This window comes from Hyperoodon ampullatus (assembly GCF_949752795.1).
Source record: "Hyperoodon ampullatus genome assembly, chromosome: 20".
Taxonomy (NCBI): domain Eukaryota; kingdom Metazoa; phylum Chordata; class Mammalia; order Artiodactyla; family Ziphiidae; genus Hyperoodon; species Hyperoodon ampullatus.
In genome coordinates, this window is record NC_136933.1 from 30,716,989 (window position 1) to 30,741,928 (window position 24,940).

The 24,940-nt window shown below is 39.2% G+C and overlaps 1 protein-coding gene across 1 annotated transcript in view; it reads right to left on the reverse strand.

Annotated features, from left to right (window-relative positions):
- Nucleotides 1-24,940, reverse strand: part of GPM6A (glycoprotein M6A) — a gene marked incomplete at its 3' end in the record, with an annotated part of 123,183 nt that overhangs the window by 12,079 nt on the left and 86,164 nt on the right. The window contains exons 2-3 of the mRNA XM_079726795.1: nt 20,720-20,912; nt 9,432-9,588 (exon numbers count right to left, since the gene is read on the reverse strand). Coding sequence (XP_079582921.1) covers nt 9,432-9,588; nt 20,720-20,912 — 350 coding nt within the window. The remainder of the gene's footprint in view (nt 1-9,431; nt 9,589-20,719; nt 20,913-24,940) is intronic.

The following is a 24,940-nucleotide window of genomic DNA, read 5'->3' on the forward strand; positions in this document are numbered from 1 at the left end:
GCGTCCGGAGCCTGTGCTCCGCAACGGGAGAGGCCACAACAGTGAGAGGCCCGCGTACTGGAAAAAAAAAAAAAAAAAAAAAAAAAAACAAGGAAAGTCTTAGAAAAAGTCACAGATCAGAGTAGCCTAAGGAGAAATGACTAAATTGTAGTATGGTATCTGTATCCCCGTAGTGGGACACTAGAAGAGAAAAAGAACATTTGATTTGGTAAAAACTAAGGAAATCTGAATAAAGCACGGACTTTGGTTAATAATAGTGTTTCTATATTGGTTCATTAAATGTGACAAATGTACTACGGTAATGTAAGGTGTTAATTGGGAAAACTGAGTTTTATATATATGGAAACTCTCTGTACCATCTTCATCTTCCTGTAAATCTAAAACTAATGTAAAATTAGAAGTTTATTTTTGAAAAAATACTTTAGGATTTTAAAAATATACGGAGTCATAAATGCTATGAAATTATATCCTAGGATGATCTGATGGATGATCTGATACATACAGAAGTCTAAAAATGCCACTTGAATATACACATTTTAAAAAGAAAGGCTTTTCATGACTTGAGTAATCAAAAGAACAAAAACAAACAGTAAACAAAACCTTGGCTCAATATTTCGAGAAGTTATTTTTATTTGAATAGAATTCCAATCATGACTTATGGTGACTGGAGAGGAATCAGGATGATTCAAACTTTTTCTTCAATTTTTTATTTCCAGCAGTTTTAAGTCTCTTGAATGAAAAATTCTAACACTAGAAGATTTACTTTTTGCAAGAGATTTTCGCATATTGTCAATGTCATCTTCTAAGGCTAACTGAAATTTTTTGTCAAGTTTTATGCCCTAAATCTGAAAAGAATGAGACCCATGTTTTCTTTCTTTGCTATAATTTATGTACCAGCAGAGTTAATGTCTGGATGGTCACACTGAGATTGGTGTACTGTCCTGTATTTACAGTCCAGTTCTGAAATTGTAAGTGCATGCAGGAGATCCACCTCAGATACCTGTGGCAAACAAGCTCCTCGGGGCATCTTCCACATGCACTGCTTTTTGAAACATTATTTCTAAATATTACCACTCGGCCTGAAGCAGTTTATGTTCCCCCTCACCTCCCCTTTTTTCCCTACTGAGAAAGTGTTAAAGTGCATTGTTATAATCTGAAACAAATCATGTTGCCTTCTTCAGGTTAGAGTTGGAATATCCTAGAGAGAAGCTAAGCTTTATTCTAGGAACTTGGCAGTCTTGGATCAAAACTGTTATTATCTTTTTAATTTACTTTCGAAGATACCGGATTTTAGAGACAGACTAGAATGCAGAGTTCCTTGATGACACTTTACTTAGGAAGTTACCTTAGAACTCTTTCTCGGCAGTCATCAAAATAGAAAAGTACCTTCGATGACTGAGTTATTTCATATCCCACAGAGCACCTTTGTCTTGTAAAAGGAGATAATTCATGATTGTGGATAAAGGTTAAAATGAGGACATCTTGGGCTTCCCTGGTGGCGCAGTGGTTGAGAGTCCGCCTGCCGATGCAGGGGACACGGGTTCGTGCCCAGGTCCGGGAAGATCCCACATGCCGCGGAGCGGCTGGGCCCGTGAGCCATGGCCGCTGAGTCTGCACGTCCGGAGCCTGTGCTCCGCAACGGGAGAGGCTACAACAGTGAGAGGCCCGCGTACCGCAAAAAAAAAAAAAAAGAGGACATCTCTGCAACGAAGGAACTTTCCAATCATGAATGAATGATCTCACCAAAGTGTAAAACAAAAGTGACTGGTGAATTACTAACAACTCTCACAACAAGATAATTCTCCTATGACGTTAGCCCAAATAAAACATAAAATGACAAGGCAAATCCTGACCATGAGTTTAGTGACATGGGCTCTGTGCCAGATGCTCAAATCCAAATCTGGCTCCACTGCCCACTATGTACTCATCTCTTGCTGGCAGATTACTCATCTGTGAAATGAAGGTAACTAATATTGGTATCCACTTCACATAGTTTGGAGGGTCAAATGCCCTAGTGTTTCATAAAGTCCCATGCATAGCAACTAGCATATGTAAGCACCTAACAAACACTTCCTATTATTAATACTGGATTTATTATTAAAACTTAACTTTAAGCTATGAAAATGAGCCAGGAGTCATTACATACTGAATACATGTAAAGGTAGTTCTATAGAGTATGTCTTATGGACACTAGTCTAATATGCTGTAGTCAAAATCTATAAACACCTGAGGCTAAGGATTAAAATAATCCTTAGGAAGGATTAAAATAAATACAGTTGGCCTTCCTTTTTGACGTCCTTGGACTTAACCATGACAAATGGAAAATATTCTTTAAAAATATCCCAGGCCTTCGCTGGTGGCACAGTGGTTGAGAGTCTGCCTGCCGATGCAGGGGACACGGGTTCGTGCCCCGGTCCGGGAAGATCCCACATGCCACGGAGCGGCTGGGCCCGTGAGCCATGGCCGCTGAGCCTGCACGTCCGGAGCCTGTGCTCCGCAACGGGAGAGGCCACAGCAGTGAGAGGCCCGCGTACCGCAAAAAAAAAAAAATCCCAGAAAGTTCCGAAAAGCAAAACTTGAATTTGCCACACACCAGCAACTATTTCACAGCATTTACATTGTATTTACAGTCCATTACAGAGTTTACTTTGTATTAGGTATTATAAGTAATCTAGAGATGACTTAAAGTATACGGGAAGATGTGTGTAGGTTATATACAAATACTACACCTTTTTATAAAAGGGACTTGAGCATCTGTGGACTTTGGTATCCATGGGGGTCCTGGGACCAATCCCCTTGGATACTGAAGGACTATAAATAGAATACGCTTCTTCATCTGTAAAATGGGGGTAACAAAAGTAACTGCTTATTTTTGTTGCTTTAAACAGTGTGTGTGGCATACTGTTGCTGTTATAAGGTACATTGTTATGAGTTGAACTGTGTTCCTCCAAAATTCTTATGATGAATTCCTCACACCCACATCTCAGAATGCAACCTTATCGGGAGATAGGGCTTTTACAAAGGTAAGCAAATTTAAAATGAGAGCCCTAATCCAATGTAACTGGTGTCCTTTAGAAAGGGAAATATGAGCACAGACATGTAGACAGGGAGAACACCAGGTGAAGATGAAGGCAATGATTGAGGTGATGCTTCTATCAGCTTGGATCTCCAAAGACTAGCAGCAACCCACCAGAGGCCAGAGGAACAGATCTTCCTCAGAGCCCTCAGAAGGAACCAACCTTGCTGACATCATGATCTTGGACTTCAAGCCTCCAGAAACATGAGACAATAAATTCTGTTGTTTGGCCATTCAGTTTGTTGTACTTTGTTATGGCAGCTCTAGCAAATGAATACATATACTTTCAAAATTTTTACTGCTTTATATAACACTTAGAGCAGGTGGATTTATGGAAAATAAATGTATTAATTTCCACAGAGAGTAGCACATTTAAGAACTCTCTTACTTCAAAAGTGTTGGGCTTAAAAATCTTAAGTGTCGGGCTTCCCTGGTGGCGCAGTGGTTGGGAGTCCTCCTGCCGATGCAGGGGACAGGGGTTCGTGCCCCGGTCCGGGAAGATCCCACATGCCGCAGAGCAGCTGGGCCCGTGAGCCATGGCCGCTGGGCCTGCGCGTCCAGAGCCTGTGCTCCACAACGGGAGAGGCCACAACAGTGAGAGGCCCGCGTACAGCAAAAAAAAAAAAAAAAAAAAAAAATTTGAAGTGTCAGAACAAGCATAGATAAATTCTGAGATCCATATTGCTATCATAATACTAACGGGAAATTTTTAGAAATAAGAAAAAAGTGAGGGGTGTAACAACTATCCCATGGTTTCAAAATGTGAGCCACTGAACGCCTCTCAAGTTACAACCAAATAAATATATATATTTTTTGGTTTAAAAAGTTAATGGGGAAGAAATTCAAAGAAAATAAATATTTCTATATTCCTTAAACTGAAGTTCACGTTTAATGTATTCAGTAACATGTTTGACTTGTACGCAACTTAGGGCCATTTACCATTTAATTTAAATAAAATCTCTTACTTAAAATATTTTAGTAACTTTTCACATGATCTTAATAAACTAGTTAACGGTTCTTACCCCCCAAAGGTTAATACTGTGCTGTTGTGTTTTATGTGCCTCACATTAAGGATTTCAAATGAGAGCATTAAAAATTTCAAATGAACTTGAAGTGGTCTTGATACTGCATGAGAAGAAATGCATAATGCAGGTCAAGTTATGCTTTCAAGAGTATTCATTAGGAAAAGCGAATGTTGATTAGCGTCTTGTATTCAGTGATCTCAAGCTGCTTTAAAGTTAACTGCATCTGTGCACAGTTGTATTTTTTGAGTACAATCAGTTACTAGTAACCATTTTACATTTTATACAGCAGAGAAAAACAGGGAGATAAAAATAAGTTCCTTTCAGTACTAATTCTGGAAGCTTATCGTACAATAATACGGTTGTTCCAAAAAAAATTTATTCCACCTGTTAATATTACTCAGAATTCCAAATAGAAATTCATTAATATATTCAGCTTAAAAAGGACATTTTTTTATAACAAATTTAATCAGTTATACATATACATATGTTCCCATATCCCCTCCCTTTTGCGTCTCCCTCCCACCCTCCCTATCTCACCCCTCTAGGCTATTTTACATTTCGCAGTGTATATACGTCCACGCCACTCTCTCACTTCGTCCCAGCTTACCCTTCCCCCCACCGTGTCCTCAAGTCCATTCTCTAGGTCTGCGTCTTTATTTCTGTCCTGCCCCTAGGTTCTTCAGAACCTTTTCTGTTTTTTCTTAGATTCCATATATATGTGTTAGCAGACAGTATTTATTTTTCTCTTTCTGACTTACTTCACTCTGTATGACAGTCTCTAGGTCCATCCACCTCACTACAAATAACCCAATTTCGTTTCTTTTTATGGCTGATACTCCATTGTATATATGTGCCATATCTTCTTTATCCATTCATCTGTCGATGGACACCTCGGTTGCTTCCGTGTCCTGGCTATTGTAAATAGAGCTGCAGTGAACATTGTGGTACATGACTCTTTTTGAATTATGGTTTTCTCAGGGCATGTGCCCAGTAGTGGGATTGCTGGGTCGTGTGGTAGTTCTATTTTTAGTTTTTTAAGGAACCTCCATACTGTTCTCCATAGTGGCTGTATCAATTACATTCCCACCAACAGTGCAAGAGGGTTTTCCCTTTTCTCCACACCCTCTCCAGTATTTATTGTTTCTAGATTTTTTTTTTTTTTTTTTTTTGCGGTACATGGGCCTCTCACTGTCGTGGCCTCTCCCGTTGTGGAGCACAGGCTCCGGACGCGCAGGCTCAGCAGCCATGGCTCACGGGCCCAGCCGCTCCGCGGCACGTGGGATCTTCCCGGACTGGGGCACGAGCCCGTGTCCCCTGCATCGGCAGGCGGACGCTCAACCACTGCGCCACCAGGGAAACCCTGTTTTTAGATTTTTTGATGATGGCCATTCTGACTGGTGTGAGGTGATACTTCATTGTAGTTTTTTTTTTTTTTTTTTTTGCAGTACGCAGGCCTCTCACTGCTGTGGCCTCTCCCGTTGTGCAGCACAGGCTCCAGACGCGCAGGCTCAGCGGCCATGGCTCACGGGCCCAACCGCTCTGCGGCATGTGGGATCTTCCTGGACCAGGGCACGAACCCATGTCCCCTGCATTGGCAGGCGGACTCTCAACCACTGCACCACCAGGAAAGCCCCTCATTGTAGTTTTGATTTGTATTTCTCTAATGATTAGTGATGTTGAGCATCTTTTCATGTGTTTGTTGGCAATCTGTATATGTTCTTTGGAGAAATGACTATTTAGGTCTTCTGCTCATTTTTGGATTGGGTTGTTTGTTTTTTTTGATATTGAGCTGCATGAGCTGCTTGTAAATTTTGGAGATTAATCCTTTGTCAGTTGCTTCATTTTCAAATATTTTCTCCCATTCTGAGGGTTGTCTTTTCGACTTGTTTATGGTTTCCTTTGCTGTGCAAAAGCTTTTAAGTTTCATTAGGTCCCATTTGTTTATCTTTGTTTTTATTTCCATTTCTCTAGGAGGTGGGTCAAAAAGGATCTTGCTGTGACTTATGTCATAGAGTGTTCTGCCTATGTTTTCCTCTAAGAGTTTTATAGTGTCTGGTCTTATATTTAGGTCTTTAATCCATTTTGACTTTACTTCTGTGTGTGGTGTTAGGGAGTGTTCTAATTTCATTCTTTTACATGTAGCTGTCCAGTTTTCCCAGCACCACTTACTGAAGAGGCTGTCTTTTCTCCATCATATATTCTTGCTTCCTTTATCAAAGATAAGGTGACCATATGTGTGTGGGTTTATCTCTGAGCTTTCTACAAAAGGACATTTTTAAAGCTAAGGAACTTATAGAACAAAAAGTAGACTGTAAGATACAATTTACCTACAAACTGGAAAAAGAAAAAAGGCAGCAGAATGGAAATAGGGAAGGAAGACTAAGTAGCAGGAGAGAATGACCGATAAAACATTTTTTTAAACATTTTTATTGGAGTATAATTGCTTTACAATCGTGTGTTAGTTTCTGCTTTATAACAAAGTGAATCCCCTATACATAAACATATATCCCCATATCCCCTCCCTCTTGCGTCTCCCTCCCACCCTCCCTATCCCACCCCTCTAGGCGGTCACAAAGCACCGAGCTGATCTCCCTGTGCTATGCGGCTGCTTCCCACTAGCTATCTATTTTACGTTTGGTAGTGTATATATGTCCATGCCACTCTCTTGCTTTGTCACAGCTTCCCCTTCCCCCTCCCCATGTCCTCAAGTCCATTCTCTACATCTGCGTCTTTATTCCTGTCCTGCCCCTAGGTTCTTCAGAACCTTTTTCTTTTCTTTTTAGATTCCATATTTATGTGTTAGCATACGGTATTTCTTTTTCTCTTTCTGACTGACTTCACTCTGTATGACAGACTCTAGGTCCATCCACCTCACTACAAATAACTCAATTTCATTTCTTTTTATGGCTGAGTAATATTCCATTGTATATATGTGCCACGTCTTCTTTATCCATTCATCTGTCGATGGACACTTAGGTTGCTTCCATGTCCTGGCTATTGTAAATAGTGCTGCAATGAACATTGTGGTACATGAATCTTTTTGAATTATGGTTTTCTCAGGGTATATGACCAGTAGTGGGATTGCTGGGTCATATGGTAGTTCTATTTTTAGTTTTTTAAGGAACCTCCATGGTGTTCTCCATCGTGACTGTATCAATTTACATTCCCACCAACAGTGCAAGAGGGTTCCCTTTTCTCCACACCCTCTCCAGCATTTATTGTTTGTAGATTTTTTGATGATGGACATTCTGACTGGTGTGAGGTGATACCTCATCGTGGTTTTGATTTGCATTTCTCTAATGATTAATAATGTTGAGAATCCTTTCCTGTGTTTGTTGGCAATCTCCGATAAAACATTATTATTATTTTTTCCTCTGGTTCCATGGAGCCCTAAATCCTGCATGAGAGGGTTGCAGGGCTGTGCACTGTGCAGGGCACTTCCAGGCAGTGCAGCCCGTCCCCTTTTTGCAGGGGCTGGTCCCCTTCATGGAGGCCATGTTGGAAAGCCCGCACCTGACTCAAAGGCCTCGCCCGCGCGCTGCAGTACTGCTTTTGCAAGACACACAAGAGTGCAGCTCTGCTTCTCCCTCAATTCTGCTCATTCCCGGGTGCGGAGGGGTGCTAAAGGCGTGGGTGGGGTGTTCTGGGGGCCTGACTCCCTGCTGCCTCGCCTCTGGAGGGACCCACGCAGCTGCTGCCACCCTTCTGGGCTGTTGGGTGGGACTGGTGACACAATTGTTACTATTATAGAAAAAAATGTGGCTCGTTTTTGCTTTAAAAATTCTTATTTGAGATAGCTTTGAAGTGTCAATGGCAAGCGGATAATTAGTAACGGCACATAGCTAGGTGTTTTCTTCCATGACTTTTTGCTTCTGCATACAATCTTATGCAGAAATTTCACAATCTCAATGAAACAACCTAATCAACTGCACTCTTCCTGGCAAAAGGGCACTCCCCAATGGTAAAAGAGACCCCTTTTCTCTATGATTTCACTAGTGTTTTAGAATTATGGACTCTTCGAGCTAGAATGAGCTTTAGAGATGATCTAATGTCTTTATGATGTAAGAGAGTAAACTGGGATCCGGAGAAGTTACGTGACTTGCTAAGACATATGAGTGGTGTTATAATGATACTGTCCTCTTAATTATAAGAAAAAGTCCATCATTAACTGAATTCACCATAGTCTATTGGCAGAGTATAAGTGAATCTAAAATCAAACGTGCCTTCTTTATAGAGAAATCCCTTAGGTATCACTGAAAATTAGCCCACTGAATATTCATATTTTACTTATTAAATTAATTCAAGATCTTTAACTAAACTTCTTTTGGGTCTGTAATTTGATATTACTGATCCTAAACAATTAGATAATTCAACAAACATTGTTCCCCAAAAGAGTCGTACAAGAAATTATTGCAGCGACAACTACAAATACCCACAACACAGGCTAACTATTTTATAAGATTATTATCATTATTGACACTGAGAAAATATTAGAACTTGTTACAAGCTGGTGGAAAAAATGGTTGGTGGTTAACAGGTATTTTTGAACTTTTCTGTAAGACTGAAATAAATTGCACCATTCCTTATTACAGACGTCTTACTTAATAGGAAATATATGCTGTAATTAAGTAGATACTCTCATATAACATTGGGAAATAATAAAAATACATTGGTCAAGGATGGAAGCTCCAAAGTTCATTTTATGAAAATTATTCTGCATAAAAATGTGAATGTATTTTAACATATTACTCTTAATTTTCATCAGTCTTGTTCTTTAATAGATATACATGCATTTTCTGCATTGCATTAGCTCTAGACCATAAGTTTGAGTTACCGTTAAATATCATATCAATAATGATTTAAAATCTAAATTAGTATAAGAGTAATTCTTACCTTATGTCAATATTAAACAGAAATTGCATAATATAGTTCCCACCCAGATTTACAGTAAAATACATGTAACATGTATTTAAGGAAGAGAGACGTGCACTATTATAAGTTGCAGATGGATTTTCCTGTTATCTTAAATATTGTGTGGGAAGCCCAGAGCCATTTGGGAAACATAGATCATAAATCAATCAACAGTTTGCTGCCTCTAGAAGCAAGATGAGTTGTATTGCACATGATTTGAGAATCTGAACCTGAATTTTCACATGGAATCGTTATTTTGAAAATACTATTAAGAATTAAAATAGCCACCAGAGCAGGGAATGTTACTGTGTTAAAAAAAAAACAAAAACAACCCTCCAGTTCTTGGCAGATGAACACAAACACCTGTGTGCTCCTGAGATAAAGCCACATTAACACCTGAGCAAAGACAGGTAACGTACCCATGCACTCACGCATCTGCCACATGTGGTGATTTTGAAATCCCCGTAGAGATCCTTGATGGCCCCAGTCGTGAAGAAACCTTCCACCATCAGCAGAATGCCGTACACAAAGAATGCAGCTGCAACGCCATAGATCACATACTTGAAGATGTCAATCCTGGGAAGAAAAGATGAAGTGGTTTAGTTCAACAGCTCTTCATGGCTGACCTGCAGCAATTGACGCCCACGTGCTCAGGGTTCCTTTGGAAGGAAAGCTATGGAGTTTTTATGTTCATAATGGAGGTTGGATTTTAAAACATTTTCGCTTTATACGTCTAATGTGTGTACACTTTGTTCTGCCACTTCTAGTGTCTGTTGACAAGGGTTTTTCACGCTTGTAAGTTTCTTCCTCTTCCCCTGCACCATCCACCATTCCCTTACTAAGAAATGCTCAAAAGGTACATGAATGAAACTGTAAAACATCCCTGAAAGACACATTGATTTTTGTTGTAGTGACATGCTTTTACTTCTTTCTTATTTTCGTTTGTATATCTTCTACAGGTATTTTCTTTGTGGTTTTTTTTGGGTTTTTTTTTTGCGGTACGCGGGCCTCTCACTGTTGTGGCCTCTCCCGTTGCGGAGCACAGGCTCCGGACGCGCAGGCTCAGCGGCCATGGCTCACGGGCCCAGCCACTCCGCGGCATGTGGGATCTTCCCGGACCGGGGCACGAACCCGCGTCCCCTGCATCGGCAGGCGGACTCTCAACCACTGTGCCACCAGGGAAGCCCTCTTTGTGGTTTTTACCATGGGGCTTACATGAAACATAGTTAACCATCTATTTTAAACTGATAAATTCAATCATATACGCGTACTTGAAACTTTTGCTTCTCTCTCACACACACTTTGTTATTGATGTCACGAATCACATCATGTTATATTATGAACCCATTAACATATTTTATAGATTTTTTCTTATACTTTTGTCTTTTAACTTCTATGCGAGAACTTAAAGTGATTTATGCGCCACTATTACAGTATTAACAGTATTCTGTATTTGTATATATATTTACCTTTACCAGTGAGCGTTATACTTTCACAGACTTTTGTGTTGCTATTTAAAATCCTTTCATTTCAACTTGAAGGACTCCCTTTGGCATTTCTTGCAAGGCAAGTCTAGTGGTGATAAATTCCCTCCACTTATTTTTATCTGGGAAATTCTTCATTTCACCTTCATATTTGAAGGACAGTTTTGGCAGATATAGTATTTATTCTTGGCTGGCAATTTCCTTCTTTCAGCAATTTGAATACATCATCCTACTCCCTTTGCCCCACAAGGTTTCTGCCAAAAAATCCGTTGAGAGTTTTATGGAGTTTCTCTTGTAGGGGACAAGTTCTCTTGCTGCTTTCAAAATTCTTTCACATTTGACAATTTGATTATCATATGCCTTGGTGTGGATTTGTTTCAATTTGTATGAGTTAGAGTCTACAGAGGTTCTTAAATCTAGATGTTCATTTCCTTACCCAGATTTGGGAAGTTTTCTGTTGTTATTACTTTAAGTAAGTTTTTTGCCCTTTCTCTCTTCTTCTGTGAGACTCCCATAATGTATACATTGGTCCACCTGATGGTGTCTCAAAGTCCGTTTGGCTTGCTTCACTCTTTTCCATTCTTTTTTCTTTTTGTTCCTCTGACTGGATAATTTCAAATGACCTGTCTTTGAACTTGCTGATTTTTTCTTCTGCTTTATCAACCTGATTTTGAACCCCTTTAGTGAATTTTTCAGTTCATTTATTCAATCTCCCAATTTTTAAAAATTCTTAAAAATCGTTATGACAATTTTTAAAATTCTTTGTCAGGTAATTCATACAGCTCTATTTCCTTACAATTGGGTTCTGGAGATTAATTTTGTTCCTTTGTTCTGGTCGTGTTTCCCTGTTTCTTCATGTGTCTTATAACTTAGTGTTGGGGTTCATGCATTTGAAAAAGCAGCTACCTCTGCCAGTCTTTAAGGAACTGGCTTTGTACAGAAGAAGACCCTCACTAATCAACCTGCCTAGACATCATGCGGGCCTCTAAAAATTTTTTGGGGGAATGTGACTTCTAAAGGCCTGTGAGTGCAATTTTCTCAACTAGAGAGGCTTACTGGTATCTTTTTCAGGATCTCATAATCTTGCTTCTTTTGTGCCTGCAACACTACAAGTTCTGGTTCTACAGTAGCAAGCTGCCCTGATCTCTCTTGTTCTCAGTGGCCAACCAGCATCCAAAGTATGCCAGGTCCCCATCAGTGCCCTGAGTTAGACACCTGCTCTGTCAGCGCTCTGAGCGAGGCAAAACAGAAACCAGTTCCTTGGGCAGCCCTCAGAAAAGCTAGAACGTTGGATGAATGCTCCACTCTTCTCTTTCCCCCCAAAGGAGAAGTCACGATCCAGGGCATTCTCACCTGGCCCTGGCTTGGGGTTAGGGACTGATGCAGGTAAAGTGAAATTGGCTGTCTTACCCAATTCAACATGACTGTTCTTGGCTTTGTGTTTGTCTGGGGTACTGCAACTTCTTAATAAAAGGAATAAAACTATTTCGGTCTGTATATCACTGATAAATTGGTGTTTCTCTGTGGGAACAAGCACTGGGACTTCCTATCACCACCTTGCTGACGCTACTCCTTCCAAATTCATGTTTAATTCAATTAAAGTTCATGTGTACATCATCTGGTTATTTACACTAGAAGTATAACTGCAAATTATTGATGACAATTGCACAGCAAGCACAAACCCTTTGCTTTTATCTTTCTGAAATTTAGCTCAAACACTGTGTAAGAATACCTGGTAGTTAAGTACTGGTGTAAAGAGGTGTAGCTGTTGATTAATTTCCTATGGTCTCTCTAAGAGATTACCACAAACTTGGCGGCTTGACACACATTTATTTCCTTACAGTTCTGGAGGTCAGAAGTTTGAAATCACTTTCACTGGGCTGAAATCGAGGCGTAGGCAGAGCCTCGCTTCTTCCAGAGACTCTAGGGCAGAGCGTCCTAATACTTTTCAGCTTCTAGAGCCGCAGCTGCATCCCTTGCCTAGTGAAGCCAGTAAATAGTGCCTTGTTTCTGTAGTTACAATGCCTTCTTCTCTGGACAAATATTTCTCTACTGCCTTCTTATAAGGATTACTTGTGTTTGGATTTAGGGCTCAGCTGGATAATCCAGGAGGATCACCGCACTTCAAGATTCTTAATCACAACTTCAAAATCTCTTGCATATAAAGGAAATCTCAGATTCCAGGGACTAGGTTCTGGATATCTTTGGGGGTCATTATTTCAGCCTGCCACAAGCTATACTTTCTTGAAGCTGAATGTTAATTTCTTGACATTCAAAAACTCTTACATAAAGTTTTTCTTCCAACAATCTGAGGATGGACATTTTCTAATGTTACATTCCAAAATGGATTTCAAAATGAAATCATCAAAATATTTAAATTATAATATACTTGTCATTATCTTATTGGCTTGAATCCCTCTGTTTTATCACAAAAAGTACTCTTTCTTGTAAACATGCAATATATGAATTTAACAAAGAATTTCAAATATGATATCGGGAAAATTAAACTCTTATTCTCTGTAAAGATGAGCTTCCTGTCAAGGATACGTCAACAAAATGCAGTAATAAAAACCCTCTGGTAATGAAGTCACTGATTATGTGTCCACTGTAGGATCAAATAGCAGAGAATCGTAAGAAGTCTTACCTTCACTGTACTACTTTTGCTTCGCAAAGTAATAATCCATATTATCTTACTTCTAAAGGAAAAAATGAAAGCACTTAACCTCCTTTCTAAATGCAAACTTTCAAATTTGACAATGTTTCTGGAAACCACTGTTTTACTGATTTTAAAAGCAATCTATATTCATTGTAGAAAAAAATGAAAATAAAACTGGAAAAACAGACTATTCACTATTTATTCTCCCAATGTTTTTACATGAATGACATGATACTATTACACAGTTTTATCAAGATATTTTTTAAAGATAATGGCACAGTCTATTATTTGAAGGTTTGACATGTTTTACCACTTCTCTACTTTTGTCCAGTGGTAGGAATGATAATGCCGCTCCCAAAGATGTCTGCCTGTAACCTCCAGAACCTATGAATATGCTATCTTGTTGAATGGGACTTGGTAAATGTGATTAAATTAATGATTTTGATATTCAGAGATTATCCTGTGTTATATAATCACAGGGTCCTAATAATTAGTGAAAGAGAGGTGTAGCAAAGTCAGGGTTAGATTCAGAGAGAAGTCTGAAGATGCTCCACTGCTGGCTTTGAAGAAGGAAGGTGCCCATGAGCCAAGGAATGCAGGTGGCTCCTGGAAGCTGCACCAAGTAAAAATATGGATTCTCCCCTAGAGCCTCCAGATGGAGTGCAGTCCTGCCAGCACCTTGATCTGACCCCATTTCAATAAGCCCAGTAAGACCCATTTCAGACCTCTGACCTCCAGAACTGTAAAAAATTAATAAATGTGTTTTTCTCATGCACTAAGTTTGTTGTAATTTGTTACAGCAGTAATAGGAAGCTATGCATCACTATTACAAACATCATTTAAGATAAATCTTTGGGCGGTGTAGGTTGTTTCCCTGGCATAAATTCCTAGAAATTTTTAAGGCATGTATTGTGAAAATGGTGTCCAGAAAGTTTGTGCCAATATAAAGATGCACTGATGATCAGTAAGAGGGCTTATTCTCTGTTTCCCAATACTGAGTGTTACCATTCAATTTTTCTAATAAATTAATAGTTAAAAAGCAATGATATTATCATTTTAATTAATTTTCTTGGTTTAGTAGTGTGGATGAACATATGTTTACAAGCTATTAATCATCTGTATTCTTTAAGAAATATGTTTTTATATTTTGCCAATTTTTTTACTAGAATATGTATCTTTTTGTTGAATTTATTCTGTTTATTAAAATTAGGAAATCTTGTTATATAAGTGGTAAATGTATTGCTCAGTTTTTGCACACCTTTTAATTTTTTATAATACTTTAATGAGTAAAATTTAATTTATATTATGTCAAATCTATATATTTTTTCCCTTGTGATTTCTTATATTGCTTATATACTTCTTGCCCCATAATAAGTAAAATCTTAAATCTGTATTTTCTTCTAGCTTTCACAAATTAGTTTACTCTTAAATTTTAACTTTAAATCCACCTGAAAAAATTTTGGTAAAAACTAGAGTAGGAACATACTTTTATATGTACTTATAAGTACATATAAGTACTTCACAAGTACTTATATGTATGTCTGTGCCAATGCCATGTAGTATTAATTACTGTAGCTCCTCAACTGCCTCTACTTCATTAACCTGATGCATCCTAGAAATCAGCTCAAGTAGTAACTACCACTACCTGATTCATAATCTGCTGAGTCTAATGTGGATGGCACTTTGCTGACATATCTTTCCTATGTCAGTATGAGAGGAAAAATGATTTGTCTTGTTTTACTTTGTATCCCTAAAGATTAGCACAGTGATTGGCACATAGTATAACCCTGTATTTTTCGCTGAGTAAATGAATTCATTAAAAAACAAACCAGACAAAAGATTGACCTAAAAAAATCTGAATATTTGAAAACAAGAACATTGTAGAAATGGTCTGTATTCTGAGACAAAAACTCTTTCCCTATAAATTGAAATCCCTTCACCCAAATCTCTCTCTCTGAACCACAAAGAACAAAGCAAATTTCCTTTTCCTTGATAGCCCTTCACATATTCATAGAATGAAATCATCATGTTCATATTTGTAAATATTTTTTCTAGAGTTGCCGTCTTCCTAGGTTTTAGAAAAGAGAACAGAACTTAGATCTCTGAATTCTAATCCAGTCGGACACTACAGGTGCTCACCTACTTTAGTCAAAGAGTGAGTCAGTAAGAGTGTTATCGTAAGTAGGGTGTGTCCAGGGACAAACAGACTTTAGAAAGCAGGACACTGGGCATTAAAACTGTGATACAGCTTCAGGGAAGACACCATCATCAAGATCATCACCATTTTCATCCCATCACATTCATCAACAGTCCTACAGTGCTTATGATGTGCCAGTCCTGCTATCATTGTTTCAAAATGGCAACTCATTTTATCTTATAACAATTTTAAGAAGAAGGCAGCGTTAGTAAGTCCCTTTTACTGATGAGGGACTAAGGCAGACAGGTTCCTTAACTTGCCCACGGTAAGATGGGTAGAAAGGGCCAGAGACCACAGGAAACAAACCAGGGAGTGTGGCCTCAGAACCAGTGCTCTTACGCACCACACTACGTTGTCTATCTAAATCCTTCATGGTTATGTATTTGGGTTTGTTGCTGTTGTTTCATATTAGTGGGCTTTAAAAAAACATTCATTTGAGGACTACTAGCCTGGCTGAAATATTGCCTAAGGAGATGCTTACTGTTTATTGTATCAGTAGTTAGAAATTCAGTATGTTTTTTTAACCTAAGTTCTAGCTAGAACTGAGATTACTTCTGACTCTCCAAGACAAATCAATAATCTCATGTCACTTTGTCTCATCTTCAAACGTTTTATAAGTAAGAAGAGTTCAGCAATCTGGTGTGATTGTCAACACCCAGGTCAGAACAGATAGCTGGCACACTGCTGTGATCTCTTTCAACCTGTGGAGCTGGTGTTGCCTTGCCATGAATTCCTGTTTTCTTTTCCCTTCTTGTTCCCATCCACTCCAATTTTGATAACGGTTTTCCATTTCATTCATTCCAGGGTGTAAACATGAACTACAAGTAGCCTTAGAGATTTACATGCACATGAAGATAGCTGAGAGCAAAACCAATGTGTCAATGATATTTTAACTGAGCTTACTGCCTGCTTTTGTTTCAGGCAAACAGGGAAGAGTTTTTATGTGTGCATTAACTATCAAAGAATTCACTATCTAGTAAACTCAGGTTTTTTTTTTTTTGCGGTACGCGGGCCTCTCACTGTTCTGGCCTCTCCCGTTGCGGAGCACAGGCTCCGGACGCGCAGGCTCAGCGGCCATGGCTCATGGGCCCAGCCGCTCCGCGGCACGTGGGATCTTCCCAGACCGGGGCACGAACCCGTATCCCCTGCATCGGCAGGTGGACTCTCAACCACTGCGCCACCAGGGAAGCCCTAAACTCAGTTTTTGATGCACTGACCTCGGATCACAGTCATAAAACTTTGAAAATAAAATAAATTTACCCTGAAAATCAAGCCTCCCCAGATCCTGGATTCTCACTATATTTTGTCGAAACCAAAATCCAATCCCTGTCTCATAAATTATAGGGTTTTTTGGTGTGTGAATAAGGCTGTCTCTTGCTCTGTCCTCAGGGGAGTTATTCAAGAAGCCAAGTCACTTAGAAAAATTCATGGTTTGGATTGTTCGATATCTAAATTTCTGAACAGTTTCCGTATTTCATTGTTCCATGTGAATCTGCTTTGCGGAAGTAAAATACCTATCCTACATCCTGGTCACTCATCAAGTGAAATCTAAGGACACAATAATGTCACCCTGGCAAGGGGGTCTCAGAGGAGAAAGTGAACCACAAATCAGAAAGCAGATCTCCTCATCACATTGCACGAAGCAGCGGAGCATTGAGCCGTGTGCAGAGTTAGGGGGCCCATGGCTATACCAAGCTAACAGAGGTGTAGTTGAGTGTAGGAATATCCCCTAATGGGGGCAGCAGGTTAAGTTACACACTCACTGTCACAACAATTTGGAGCCAACAATGACCACGGACTTGAGGGACTACACTAACAGATTAGGGGATAAAAAGCTCTGGGAATCCAAGGAGATGAAGAGGGACTGAGTGATACTTAAAAACACACCAGCAGGTCACAAAATATTTGCGAAATTCACTCTTTTCTCCCTCTTTGGAGATCCCTATATCTCAAATGGAATACGACAAAACGCTTTAGTGGGTGACATCAGCTGAAGATGCTACACTTCAGTTCACCTGCTCTGGGGCAGGGCTCTTGGTGTTAGAATTCTATGTCTAAAATATAGATCACAGGAGAACAGAGATTATTTGCAAACGTATTTAAGAGAAGTAAGTTTTACATGCTGGAAAGATGATGAATGAAATGGAGCAGGCATATTCTAGTGTGTTTGCCCTTCCTATGTCCTCCTGTAGACGTGGACATTGACCACGTGGAGACAGGTGTGTGTATGTATTTATGAGGAGAGATGCAGTGGAGAGACAGAGAGAGAAGCTGAGACAAAGAAGGGAGTCCTGAGGACCTTGGGTGGAAGACGGGGGTTTAGGCAATTCGTTTTATCTCTTCGTTCACACACCCAGAGAACAGGTTTCTTTTCCTTTATAAGTATATGAGGTAGGAGTGCTTAATTTGGCTGAATCAAGCCTGAGAACTACGGAGGCAAGACACAGACCCTGTAAATTACTAAAGTTGGCCAACAAGTCTTTTCTTCAGAATCATTCTCTTACACATTCTTCTCCAAGCTTAGCTTATTTTCAAGGAAGCTGTATTGCCTGCAATCGCGTCTCTCACTCACTTCTGCGTCCCAAGTCCTGATTTTACTTCCCCTTTGCCCCTCACTGTATGGAGTCTGCTAACAGCCCTGTAAGGCAGCCCCCATAGCGTAAACGCTACCTTCCTCTCAACTGCTACGTGACTGGAAGGTACCGCTTGGTACTCATCAGACCCGGTAGTTATCTGTACACACCTTCCCTCTGTGTTTTCACGAACCGTTTGCCGACAGGGAGTCTTAATTCATTTGGTAGCTCCATGGGGTCTAGGATAAGGAATTTTAGTTATTTGAAATATGAAAAGAGAGATAATTTGAGCACTTGCTTTCATTCCAGTGAAAATGGTATGTTTCCCATGCCAAAGATGCATTACTGATTTCACATTTAACTCCCAATATAAGAGACCAAAGGTAGAAGTTCCAAATTAAGTATATGATCTCTGATTTTTCTGCTGAACTCCCACATGTACTACCCTTCAGAGCTGTAGTTGAGGTCTGTGATCTATTAAGGCTGGTTGTCTAAATGTTAAATAAACATCCTGACAGTTGGTTTCTGATCGATTTATACAATCATCTCATGCCAGTTATTAGGTGTATGATTTCTTATAAACTTCTATAACTAAAGGTAGCAATTTGGATGTAGCCTAAATGTAGAGAATCTGTAGATTTTAAGGACATCTGTGGTAGCTTAAAATAATGCACAGTGAAAACATATTTTGTCCAGTGTAGGCTGAGATAAAACTGAAAAGAAAATGTCAGTATAATCACATTAAAATATATCCATGCAATCATTGTCTTCAGGCTCTTTGCAAACTAACCTTCAATAATCCAAAGCATTTTCAGACAGTTTAATTATATTCCAAATGATGACTATCATTCATAAACTCTTAAGGATCAATTCGTGCTACCTACCTGATTCAATGGAAATTGGTAAACTGTCTACTATGGGTTTAAAAAAATTTCATTTAATGAATAACGTTAAATTTTTGGAACTGATTTGTAAAATAAAGTTACATTGGGAAATATAAGTGATATAATTCCTTCATCTCTTTTTTTTTCATGATTTTTCAAATTTGCTATTAATTCTTCATTTCCATTTATCAGTGACATGGATGAAATAAACTGATGCTTCCAAGTTAGGGACTATGTTTAAATAATTTAACTTCTTATCTGAGTGGCTAATCAACGTCCACCTCTTCTTAATCACTGTGTGTGTGTGTGTGATACACTTCGTTTGTTATATTTCTTATTTTACAACCAATATCGCTCAAATTTTAAGTGCCAACATATTTTAGATAAACATAAATTTTTTCAACTTGCTTTTTCCTAAAAATTTTGCTATCTCTATGTCCATGGGGACGTGCCCTCCAGCCCTCAAGGAGGGAATTCTTGCTCTATTACTTGATAGAAACGTGCATCTCTTTTCACATCTCATTTTCATTTTTCATGGAACTCAGCAACATTAATGAATAAAATAACAAATACAGTTTATGAGCAATACTGTGTTCAAGGCAATCTGACTGCAGCTGATGGATTATTTAAAAAATTTAGGAATATGATGTATCTTCTGATACTGGAGTTGGAGAAAAGCTATCCTCCATCTAGAATGGTGTCCAGGGTGACCAAGGGTTGTCTTAGATTAGGGTCTTAGCTTATAGTTTACCCTGTCAGAAGGAATTGCCCCGGTTGAATAAGAAGTGTGATTAATCTCTTTTCGCGGAAGTGGTAAGAGCAAAAAGCACCGTCATCCTAACCAGCCATACGACCGTCCCGGTTTGTAACTCTAGAAGCACCTTATGCCAGAAAGAAGTATGTATAAATTAAGAAGTGTTGAATTTATTGAGAATAACAAAATAAAGCAACGTGAAAAACATTATAATCACATAGCATCCAGAGCATGAAACAGATTTAAGAAGTTGTACGGGCAATACACAATACAATAGAAAGTTTACTATCAGCTGAGATTATAAAATAAAGTGAGTAAATAATTTATTTTCTTTTTGTGGGCAAGAAATCACTGAACAAATGACCCGAATTGGGAATTTATTTGGAAAAAAAATTCCTCTGTAATTCAACCTTAAAATTTTGCTCTTTGGAAACTTAGGCAATATGGGACTGAAACTTGAACACTAAACTCTCTTCTACTTCCAGACTATGTTTGAGTTATGTTTTTTAAAAAAATATTAACATCACCATAGTATAGTGATCTCAGGAGTTTACATTTATGGGTAAAATGTACATTTTAAGCATAATTGGTGCTTGTAAAAAGGTGCTCAATATTTCTTATGTTTATCATTTTACAGAAGTCAATAAGACCCTTTCAAAATGTTCACTTAGGTAGTCACATCATTTCTAGGAGGCAGGAAATAATGATGATATCACACCTATGGTTGAGTTAAAATTTTTTAAAAGTTGGGAGTAGCCACAGAGTTTGGGTGATTTTCCTAGAATCAGCAGCAGAGTATACACTTATACCTGGCTCTGATTCTATATTCTGTTCTATTCTGCTAGAACAGCCTCTGCTCAAATTAGAAGAGCAAGAGAAATGCAAGTATTCCACTTAATGGTAAGTGAATGTTGGATAAAACTTTACAGGCAAATTAAAACACAAATTAAGTCCAGATTAAGTTGGCCTCTGATCTTCTGCTGTGTACCTTCCTGTTTTCATGGTAAGGGTCAGTGTCCTTTTGACTCACGTATATACCCTAAGAGTACTTTTTCTTCTATATAACACTGCCTCACTTAACTCTAGATCCCTATTTATTCAACACACAGCAATGTGCACATACATTCTCAAAATAACAGGCGATACCAGAATGACCTACATGGTAAAGACGTCCAGCGTATCTCCCGCAGTTCTGGCCATCTCAAAGTAGGTTTGCAGGATGTTAACAGTTCCAGAAAGAGCTTCATGACCACAGCCGCAGAATAGGGCAACTCCAGCGTAGAGCAGGATGGTGGCAATCAGAGAGGCGTAAGGAATGCCTCCCAGGCATTTAATACAGCACTCAAAACACCCTGCAAAAGTCCAACAGAAAAAAAGTTAGAAATTCATATTTTTATTAATCTAATTGAACTTTTTTCCAAACTTAAGCATTATGGAAAACATATTTGCATTTATAGATGACATCAGGTCAACCATGTAAATCAAGTCCTAGAGTGTCCTGGAAGGTATAAAAATCAAGTTTCTTAATGATAACCCCATGCTCCACAGACAGGAGAATGATTACTTCTGCTGAGGGCTTCCTCTTCTACCCCCAAGCCAGAGAAGTCCTTCCTTCCCAACTCAGTAAGATACTGTCAGAGTAGAAAAGGGAGACCCGGAAAGGGTTAGAATCTTGACTCCACCACTGTGTGTTTTGGGGCAAGTTTATTCTTTTGAATTCATCATTTGTAAAAAGGTGACAGTAAAGCTTTCCCTCAAATGTTCTTGTGAGCATTAAATGAGTTAATACAGAAAACAGTGCATGACTGGATAAAGAAGATGTGGTACATATATACAATGGAATATTACTCAGCCATAAAAAATAATGTCATTTGCAGCGACATGGATGGACCTAGACATCGTCATACTGAGCGAAGGAAGTCAGACAGAGAAAGACAAATATCATATGACATTGCTTATTTGTGGAATCTTAAAAAATGGTACAAATGAACCTATTTACAAAGAAATAGAGTCACAGATGTGGAAAACAAACTTATGGTTACCAAGGGGGAAAGGGTGGTGGGAGGGATAAACTGGGAGACTGGGATTGACATAGACACACTACTATGTATAAAAGAGATAACTACTAAGGACCTGCTGTAGAGCACACGGGACTCCATTCAATACTCTGTAGTGACCTATATGGGAACAGAATCTAAAAAGACTGGATATATGTGTATGTATAACTGACTCACTTTGTTGTACACCCAAAACTAACACAACATTGTAAATCAACTCGACTCCAATCAAAAGTAATAAAAAAATAAAATAGTGCATGACTCAGAGTCACTACTCAGTAAGTGTTACATCTACCATCATTGGATGTAATTGTAACTATTATTAATATTATTAATATTAATAATTATTAATATTAAGTATTACTGTGTTGTAATATGGTTTCCAAAAATTGACCACAGTAATTACTTTTGCTTTTTGAAGTTTCATCATTTTAGTCCTTCATTTTCAAAAGATGGCTTTAAACTAGTCTGAAACATCAGATAACCTTGGTTGTTAATATTCAAAATAAGGATCAGAATTTTCTAGTCAGTCAGCTGTTAGGTATCTTCTTCTAAGGGATTAACTAGAAATGTTTGAGTATATATGTTTTGCAATAAGAAATACTGATGAGGGCTTCCCTGGTGGCGCAGTGGTTGAGAGTCCGCCTGCCAATGCAGGGGACGCGGGTTCGTGCCCCGGTCCGGGAAGATCCCACATGCCGCGGAGCGGCTGGGCCCGTGAGCCATGGCCGCTGAGCCTGCGCGTCCGGAGCCTGTGCTCCGCAGCAGGAGAGGCCACAACCGTGAGAGGCCCGCGTACCGCAAAAAAAAAAAAAAAAAAAATACTGATGAGATACTATTTGCCAGACACTGGTGGGAAAGGAACGTTTAGATTAGAGGGCTGACAACTAAGAGGAACGCCTGTGTGATCTGTTTTACCTCTGTCCACCTCTGTCCACCACTGCTTCCCCACACATATCCTATTCCAAAGATTTCCTCCTACTTCTCTCCTTTTGCAAATTTTTGATCAAATTTTCTTTTATAATGCTGAAACTTCTCAAGCTCTCTCTCCATGTAATTGACTTTTTCTTTCTTCAGAAACAAATAACAAATGCTACTGGAAAATGGATTGTTAGGTATGGTACTTAATTAAGTCATGGAAAGATCTGTGTGTGTGTTTCCCTGAAAAAAATATGGCTATTATTTATTTTTTTTTGCAGGTTCTTATTAGTTATCTATTTTATATATATTAGTGTCTACATGTCAATCCCAATCTCCCAGTTCATCCCACCACCAACCCCCCCACCACCACTTTCCCCCCTCGGCGTCCATACGTTTGTTCTCTACATCTGTGTCTCCATTTCTGCCTTGCAAACCGGTTCGTCTGTACCATTTTTCTAGATTCCACATATAAGCGTTAATCTATGATATTTCTTTTTCTCTTTCTGACTTACTTCACTCTGTATGACAGTCTCTAGTGTGTTTTATCGATAATGCATATATGTTTATAGCAATATCTGAAACACGCAGTGACTGCAAAGTTCCTGTGTGAAGTAACTTTACATTCAGATGGTGGGCTAGTCTGCTATTTTACTATTGATCATTGAACTAACTTTCTTAAGACAATCATGGATCATCTCGTCTGTCCCAGGAGAGGTTAAAAAGAAGTCTGAACACCTCCCCACTTCCATAGCTCTTGCTTGCATAGGAAGAATCATTTCCTGAACTTTCTGCCCCCGACACACATAACACACTCAACACACACACAATGTGGGGAAGTAGAAAAGGTTAGAACAGCTTGACACTTCACGTGATAGGAAGAAATCTCCCTGGCAGATGGGGGAGACCAGTGTGTGTAGTATCTGAATGTCACTGAACACAGTTTCGAGTGGAGATGAACAGGGTAGCAGAAAAATCTTTGGACTAGTCTCTGTCTCTCCATGTTGTAAAATTTTCATCTTACTGATCATTTAAAAATAAAGAGAAAAACTAAAATTGGTAGCAACCCAAAGAAGAGTTACTCCTAACTTTGGCAAGTGCCCCAAACAGCCCCATGATCTCAAATCCCAGTCCTTTGTGATTTCCTCTCTATTTTTCAAGAATCGAAGAGTGAGGACTTTCTACTGCAGACACTGAGGTGTCAAAACCAGATGAAAGTATCCAACAAAACCCTTAAGAGTAGGAGTCAAACATACAGGGGAAGAGTCCAAACACCAAATTCATAGATAGGAATTACCTTTGCTGATCCTACACTTAAAGCTTTTAACAGACTAAAGATAAAATCAGAATGAGAATGGCTCAGGAGCAAACGAAGTGGTAAGCCCACTGATGGTCACCAAACTGCCATCAAGGACTTCTAATTTTGTTACTAATTCAGAGTCACTTTCTGCTTATTCCATGTTTTCTCTACTGTGGTTTAGCTGGACCAATACTAGCCTCCATGCAAGCAAGCTTAGTTACTTAGACTATATATGTGCGGTGAGAGGGGACACTATATATTCGTGTTGTATTCTATAGCATTAAGTATAGCTTTAATCGAATACCGCTTTTTAAATTTAGAAGAACATGAGATAAATTTCAATACTGAGAAAACCCAAATGGACAAGCCTGAGTTAATAGGCATTTCTAAATGAGTTTAAGATCTCCAAATTATGATGACCTTTTTTTTAAAATAAATTTATTTATTTTATTTATTTTTGGCTGCGTTGGGTCTTCGTTGCTGCGCGCGGGCTTTCTCTAGTTGCGGCAAGCAGGGGCTGCTCTTTGTTGCGGTGCGTGGGCCTCTCATTGCGGTGGCTTCCCTTGTTGCGGAGCACGGACTCTAGGCGCGTGGGCTTCAGTAGTTGTGGCTCGAGGGATCAGTAGTTGTGGCTCGTGGACTCTAGAGCTCAGGCTCAGTAGTTGTGGTGCACGGGCTTAGCTGCTCCACTGCATGTGGGATCTTCCCAGACCAGGGCTCGAACTTGTGTCCCCTGCATTGGCAGGTGGATTCTTAACCACTGCACCACCAGGGAAGCTCCAAGATCTCCAAATTAAATGGAAACGTTTCTTTTACTTTCTATTTAAATGCTGTCCCTTAAATCCCTCAGGATTATATTACCCCTACGGATAAGCACAAATTCCTCTAAAGCTCCATTACTGCCGGGTCAGGCTAGAATCTTTCCATTTCAGTCCTGATCTTCTGCAAAACTTTTACTCAAAGTAAGAAACTTCAAGCATCTCATCAGGCACATTTTGCACCACAATGGGCTGGATCCTAACTGCCCTCACTCTTCCGAGGTCCCGAGTTGCTGTTGGATTTTAAAGAAGGCTCTCAGAACTCCCATCTGGGGAAGCAGCGCACC